The sequence below is a fragment of the Penaeus vannamei genome, unplaced genomic scaffold, assembly GCF_042767895.1.
Source record: "Penaeus vannamei isolate JL-2024 unplaced genomic scaffold, ASM4276789v1 unanchor314, whole genome shotgun sequence".
NCBI lineage: Eukaryota > Metazoa > Arthropoda > Malacostraca > Decapoda > Penaeidae > Penaeus > Penaeus vannamei.
Window position 1 is genome coordinate 85,001 of NW_027213318.1, and position 7,500 is coordinate 92,500.

The 7,500-nt window shown below is 51.8% G+C and overlaps 1 protein-coding gene across 1 annotated transcript in view; it reads left to right on the forward strand.

The window, feature by feature from the left end:
* The window catches only part of LOC113802854 (putative COBW domain-containing protein 7), an 18,647-nt gene that overhangs the window by 4,849 nt on the left and 6,298 nt on the right, over positions 1–7,500 (forward strand). Inside the window, exons 6-7 of the mRNA XM_070119530.1 lie at positions 1,156–1,242; positions 2,519–2,563. Of these exons, the coding sequence (XP_069975631.1) occupies positions 1,156–1,242; positions 2,519–2,563 (132 nt within the window). The remainder of the gene's footprint in view (positions 1–1,155; positions 1,243–2,518; positions 2,564–7,500) is intronic.

The window sequence follows — 7,500 nt, forward strand, 5'->3', positions numbered from 1 at the left end:
CTTCTCTTATTCCATCTCTTCTCCTATTTCTCCTCCTCCTCCTCCATATCTTCTCCTAACCTCTTCCTCCTCCTTCTTCACTTTTTCTGCTTCTTCCTCTTCTTGGTCCTCCTAGTTTTCTCCTCCTCCTCCTTCCTTTTCTTCTATTTTTTTCCTCCTCCTCCTCCTCCTTTTTATTCTTCTCCTTCGATTATTCCCTCGTCCAAGGTAGCGTTGGTTAGTTAGTTTGTTCGTTTGATTGTTGGTTGGTTAGCAGGGTAACTAAAAAAGTTAGGGTCAGATTTTGATTGATTTATTTTTATTTTTTTATTATTTATTTATTTATTTATTTATTTATTTGTACTGGAGGTGTGTCTTTGCCTAACTTAGATGCCGTTAAATATTGATCCGGATCCAGTATTTTTTTTTTATTTATTATTATTAGTTGAATTACTATTATTATTATCATCATCATTATCATTATCATCATCATCATCACCATCATCATCATCATCATCATCACCATCATCATCATTATCATCATCATCATTATCATCATCATTATCATTATCATTATAATTATAATAATAATAATTATTATTATTGTTATTGTTGTTTGTTGTTATTATTATTATTATTATTATTATTATTATTATTATTATTATTACCGCCGCCAAAGAGGTTATGTTTACGGTTATTTTGATATAATTCTTCAAGTGTGATTTTTTTTTTTCTTTTTTTTTCTTTTTTTTTTTCTTTTTTTTTTCTTTTTTTTTTAATTAATGCTCTTATTGCCTTGGCGGAGGTATGCACTGTCTGAATTCTTCTAGTTACTGCTACTTTCTTTCTGTTTGTCTGTCTTTCTCTCTCACTTTCTTTCCTTCTTTTTTCCTTTCTTTCTTTTTCTCATTCTTTCTTCCTTTCTTTTCTTTTTTCCTTCCTTCTTTTTCCTTCCCTTCCCTTCTGTCTTTATTTTATTTTATTTCCTTTCTTTCTTCCTTCCTTTCTTTCTTTCTTTACTTCCTTCCTTCCTTCCCTTCTGTCTTTTTTTTTCTTTTCTTTCCTTTCTTCTTTCCTTCCTTCCTTTCCTTTCTTTCCTACTATTTCTTTCAAAACTTTTCTATTTCTTTCTATTTTATCGTATAATCTCTATCCTTTTATTTCTCTCTCCTACAGACAGGTGGCGTTGGCGGACTTGCTTATCCTGAACAAAATAGACCTCGTGGACGCGGCGCAGAAACAGGTGGTGACACAGCTGGTTAGGTAAGTGGGGAAAGGGAGGGAGATAGGTGGAGGGGAAATGAAGGAGGGAAGAGAGGGAAAGGAGGAAGGGAGGGAGGGAGGGGATGGGGAAAGGGAGGAAGGGGAAGAGAGGGAAAGGAGGAAGGGAGGGAGGGAAAGGGAAAGGTAGGTGGGGAGGAGTGGGGGAAAAGGGAGAGGGAGGAAGGGAGGAGATAGGTGGAGGAAATGGAGGAGGGAAGAGAGGGAGGGAGGAGGGAAGGGAGATAGGTGGGGTTACGGTGGGGATGGGGGGAAAAAGGAGGAAGGGGGAGGGAGATAGGTGGAGGGGAAATGAAGGGGGCAAGAGAGAGAGGGAAGGGAGGGGGGGAGGGAAGGGAGATAGGGTGGGGATGGGAAAGGGAGGGAGATTGGGAGGATTGGGGATGGGGTGGGGAAAGAGAGGGAGGAAGAAGAGAAAGGGGGAAAGGGGAGGGAAAAGGAGGAAGGGAGGGAAGGAGGAGGGGGAGGGGAGAGGTTAGGTGCAGGAAATGAAGGAGGGAAGAGAAAGGGGGAAAGGGGAGGAAAAGGCGGAAGGGAGGGAGATAGGTGGAGGAATGGGGGAGGGGGAAAGGGAGAGAGATAGGTGGAGGAGGAATGGGGAGAGGGAAAGGGAGATAGGTGGAGGGGAAGGGGGAGGGGTTAGGTGCAGGAAATGAAGGGGGGAAGGGAGGGGAGGGAGGGAAAGGAGGAAGGGGAGATAGGGGGGAAAAGAGGAGATGGAAATAGGGTTAGGTAAGTGGGGAAATGAAGGAGGGAAGAGAAAGGGGGAAGGGGAGGGAAAGGAGGAAGGGGAGAGAAGATGGAAATGGGAAAAAAGGGAGAGAAATAAGAGTCGATGTGGTGTGATGATTTTTTTTTTTTTTTTTTTTTTTTTTTTTTTTTTTTTTTTTTTGAGGGGGGGTCGTGTGGAAGGGAAGGGAGGATGGCGGGGGGGAGGGGGGAGAAGGAATGATAGGAAGAAGGGAGGAAAGAAAGAAAGGCCGAGAGAAACAGGGGCTTTTGGGAACTCAGCTGGGTAAGTGGGCGCGAAAGGAGGAATGGAGAGAGAAAGGATGAGAAGGAATTGAAGGGCGGTAAAGAAAGGAAGAGAGGCATGCGGAACAACAACAACAACAACAAAAATAAAAATAAAGAAAAATAAATTGCAAGAAATAAAAAAAAAAAAAAAAATTACAAGAAGTTGCCAATGCTCCTTTTTTTTTAGATAATTATTCCCCCTTGCCATTTCCACTAATTACTTTTTATTCTCTCTCGGCAGAACCATCAACAGCTCGGCCGAAGTGATCCAGACGGAACGATGCAGGTGGGGCGGCCAGTCGTCTTGTTGGGGCCTCTCCCTCTTCCTCGTTATCATCTCCTCTTTGCCATTGTCTCTGTTTGGATGATCTGGGTAAACGGGGAATGTTGAGGGAATTGGCTGATGACGATTTTTTTTGTGTGTGTTTTTTTTTCGTTGTGTAATAGATGTATACATATACGCACGTACGAATACACGCAATCGCACACACACACATACATACATACATGCGTGCGCGTGTGCGCATTCTCTCTCTCCCTCCTTCCTTCCCTCCCTCCCTCCCTCTCTTCCTCCTTCCTTCCCTCTCTCTCTTTTCCTCCTTCCTTCCCTCTCTCTCTTTTCCTCCTTCCTTCTCTCCCTCTCCCCCTCTTCCACCCACTCCCTCACCCTCCCTCCGTTCCTCCCTCTGTCCGCCTCTCCCCCTCTCCCTCTCTCTCACTCTCCCTCTCACCCTCCCTCTCCCTCTCTCTCACTCTCCCTCTCCCTCTCCCTCTCCCTCTCCCTCTCCCTCTCCCCTCTCCCTCTCCCCTCTCCCTCTCCCTCTCTCTCTCTCTCTCTCTCTCTCTCTCTCTCTCTCTCTCTCTCTCTCTCTCTCTCTCTCTCTCTCTCTCTCTCTCTCTCTCTCTCTCTTTTTCCCTCTCCCTATCCCTCTCTCTCTCTCTCTCTCTCTCTCTCTCTCTCTCTCTCTCTCTCTCTCTCTCTCTCTCTCTCTCTCTCTCTCTTTCTCTGTCTCTCTCTCTCTCTGTCTCTCTCCCTCTCCCCCTCCCTCCCTCACTCCCTCTCCCCCTCTACTATTCTTCCCCTCTCCCCCTCCCCCCTCTCACTCCTCACTCCTCTCCCTCTCCCCCTCCTTCCCTCTCCCATCTCCTTCTCCCCCTCCCCCCACCCCCTCCTTCCCCCCGCTCCCCCTTCCCCTCTCCCCCCCGCTCCCCCTTCCCCTCTCCCCCCTCCCCTCCCTCTCCCTCTCTCAAGGGCCAAATAAGATAAAGCAAGAGAGCGATCCGAAAGAAGGACGTGTTGAGGAAGCGTCACGCGCCACATAAGCAATTATCATCTGCATACATTCCAGGCCTGACGGGAGGAGGGAGGGCTTGCTCAGAGGGAGGGGAGAGAGGAGCTGGAGGGGGAAGGGGAGAAGGGGATGGGAAAGGAGGGAGATAGAGGAGAGGTAGGAAGGAAGGGAGGGGAAGGGTGAGGAGGGAAAGAGGAAGAGGGGAATGGGAGGAGGGGTAGGGCAGGGAGGGATATTAGGAGGAGATGTCAGGAGGGAAAAGGAGGAGGGATAGAGGAAATAGGAGGAGGGAGGAAGGTAGGATGAGGGGGTAGGAGGGAGGGAGGGATAAGGAGTTGGAAGAAGGGAAGAGGGGGAGAATAAGAGGAAAAGAAGAATTCATCATGGAGAGAGAGAGGGGGGGAAGAGGGAAGGGAGGGAGGGAGAAAGGGAGAGGGATTAGCGGATAGTAGGGGGGAGGGAGGGATAGGAGGTTGGGAGAGGGAAGAGGGGAGAAGAAGAGGAAAGAATTCATCACGAGTCATTCTCTAACACGATCATTAACAAGATTCAAATTAACATCAACAGTCTAGTCACAAGTGAGTCGCCAAAGGTATAGTATACATAAACATACACAATTAAGGACTCTCCATTAACATTGAGAAGGTTAATAACTTATTTACTTGTCGGAAAAGTTCGCGAGTGAGTCAGCTGAGTAACCAGAGCGTGAGTTATTTCCAAAAAGAGTTTAAAAGACTACAACCGAAACCTGATGTCTACAGGTGACTCACTCAACACCTGACGCCCACGATGAGTAATTCGTCCACTACTTGAGGCCTGTGACTAGTGATGGAACACTAAATGCTGACAAATGACTTACCCACGAGTGACTCACCCAACACCCGATACCCTCGAGTGACTCACCCAACACCCGATACCCTCGAGTGACTCACCCAACACCCGATACCCTCGAGTGACTCACCCAACACCCGATACCCACAAGTGACTCACCCAACACCCGATACCCTCGAGTGACTCACCCAACACCCGATACCCACGAGTGACTCACCCAACACCCGATACCCACGAGTGACTCACCCGATACCCACGAGTGACTCACCCAACACTCGATACCCACGAGTGACTCCCCAAGTGACTCACCCAACACCCGATACCCGCGAGTGACTCCCCAAGTGACTCACCCAGCACCCGATACCCACGAGTGACTCATCCAACACCCGATACCCGCGAGTGACTCCCCAAGTGACTCACCCAACACCCGATACCCACGAGTGACTCCCCAAGTGACTCACCCAACACCCGATACCCACGAGTGACTCATCCAACACCCGATACCCACGAGTGACTCCCCAAGTGACTCACCCAACACCCGATACCCACGAGTGACTCCCCCAGTGACTCACCCAACACCCGATACCCACGAGTGACTCCCCAAGTGACTCATCCAACACCCGATACCCGCGAGTGACTCCCCAAGTGACTCACCCAACACCCGATACCCACGAGTGACTCCCCAAGTGACTCATCCAACACCCGATACCCGCGAGTGACTCCCCAAGTGACTCACCCAACACCCGATACCCACGAGTGACTCCCCAAGTGACTCATCCAACACCCGATACTCTCGAGTGACTCCCCAAGTGACTCATTCAACACCTGATACCCACGAGTGACTCCCCAAGTGACTCATCCAACACCCGATACCCAGAGTGACTCTCCAAGTGACTCACCCAACACCCGATACCCACGAGTGACTCATCCAACACCCGATACCCACGAGTGACTCCCCAAGTGACTCACCCAACACCCGATACCCACGAGTGACTCCCCAAGTGACTCACCCAACACCCGATACCCGCGAGTGACTCCCCAAGTGACTCACCCAACACCCGATACCCACGAGTGACCCACCCAACACCCGATACCCACGAGTGACTCCCCAAGTGACTCACCCAACACCCGATATCCACGAGTGACCCACCCAACACCCGATACCCACGAGTGACTCCCCAAGTGACTCACCCAACACCCAATACCCACGAGTGACTCCCCAAGTGATTCACCCAACACCCGATACCCACGAGTGACTCCCCCAGTGACTCACCGCATTGGTTCCGACTGACTCGGGTTACGAGCGGCGACTGACCCGATGGATTGACAGTGACTTCGGATCTGATCGAATTTGCGCTTCTACCGGAAGAAAGGAACTGGAGATGGGGCAGGGGGAGGAGGGGGAGGGGATAAAGAGAGGGGAGGAGGAAGGAGGGGAGAAGGGGAGGAGGGAGGAGAGGGTAGGAAAGGGAGGAAGGAAGGAGGAGAGGGGAAGGGGAGGGAGAGGAAGACAAGGGGGAGGAGAGAGGAAGAATTAGCAGAGGGAGGAGGGAGGGAGAGAGGAAGGGTAGGAGGAAGGAGAGGGAGGGGGAGAGGAGAGGAAGAGAATGTGGAGGAGGGGGATGAAGAGAAAGGAGGGAAAGGCGGAGGAGGAGAAAGGGGAAGGAGAGAGGATGGGGGAGGGTGGAAGGGAAAGGGAGGAGGGAGAGGGAGGAGGAGGAGGAGAGGGAAGGGTAGGAGAGGAGGGAGAGGGAGGTAGAGAGGAAGGAGTAGGTGGGAGGGAAGGGAGAAGAGGAGAGGAGAGGGGGAGGGGATGGGGAGGAAGAGAGGGAGGGGTAGGGTGAGGAGGGAGAGAGAGGGGGAGGGGGATGGGGAGGAAGAGAGGGAGAGGGAGGGAGGAGAGAGAGAAGGGTAGGTGGGAGGGAGGGAGAGGAAGAGGTAGCAGGTGGGAGGGAGGGAGAGGAAGGGTAGGTGGGAAGGAGGAGGGAGGAAGGGAAGGAGTAGGGAGTGGGAGAGGTTGAGCGAGAGGGGAGGGAGGCTTCAGAGGGAGGGGGAAAAAGGGAGGAAGGGACGAGAAGGAGGAAAGAAGGAAGGAAGGGAAGGAGAGAGGAAAGGATAGGAAAGGGAGAAGGGGGGGAGGGAAAAAGGGAGAGGGTGAGGAAAGGGTGGGAGGGAGGGGAGGGAATAAAGAAAGGGAAAGAGGGAGAAATATCCTGGAAGAGGAGAGAGAGAAAGAGAAAGAGAGAGAACAGGGAAGAATGGGGAGTTTAGGGAAATGTTAAATATGGGGAAAAGGAAGGGGAAAGAATTAGCAGAATATCCCATTTTTCCTCCTTTTCAATTATTTTTTTTCATTTTCTCCTGTTTATCCAATCTATCCATCCATCCATTTCATTCACCCACTCTCACACCCCTCCTTTCCCTCCTGTAATACCCTCCTCCCCTCCTTTTTCCCTCCTCTCTCCCCTCCTCCCACCCCCCTTCCACCCCTCCCATCATCTACCCCCTCCCTCCCCTCTCACCCCCCTCCCTCTCCTCCTCTCACCCCCCCTCCCTCTCCTCCTCCCTCCCCCTTCCTCCCATCCCCTCACCCATCCCTCCCTCCCCTCCTCCTCACCCATCCCTCCCTCCCTCCTTCCTCTCACCCATCCCTCCCTCTCCCTCCTCTCTTCTATCTCCTCCCTCCCTCCTCTCTCACTCCATCTCTCCCTTCTCTCTCCTCTCTCACCCCATCCCTCCCTCCCCCTCCTCTCTCACCCATCCCTCCCTCCCCCTCTCACCCTATCCCTCCCTCCCCTCCCTCTCACTCCTCATCCCCTTCTCCCTCCCCTCCCTCTCCTCCTCCCTCCCCTTCCCTCCCATCCCCTCACCCCATCCCTCCCCTCTCGTCCCTCTCTCACCTATCCTGCCTCCACTCCCCTCCTCTCCCCCCCATCCCTCCCTCCCTCCTCTCACCCATCCCCTCTCCCTCTCCCCCTCCTCTCACCCATCCCTCCCTCCCCCTCCTCTCACCCATCCCCTTCGCCTCCCCCTCCTCCTCACCCATCCCTCCCTCCCCCTCCTCTCACCCATCTCTCCCTTCCCTCCACTCTCTCACCCA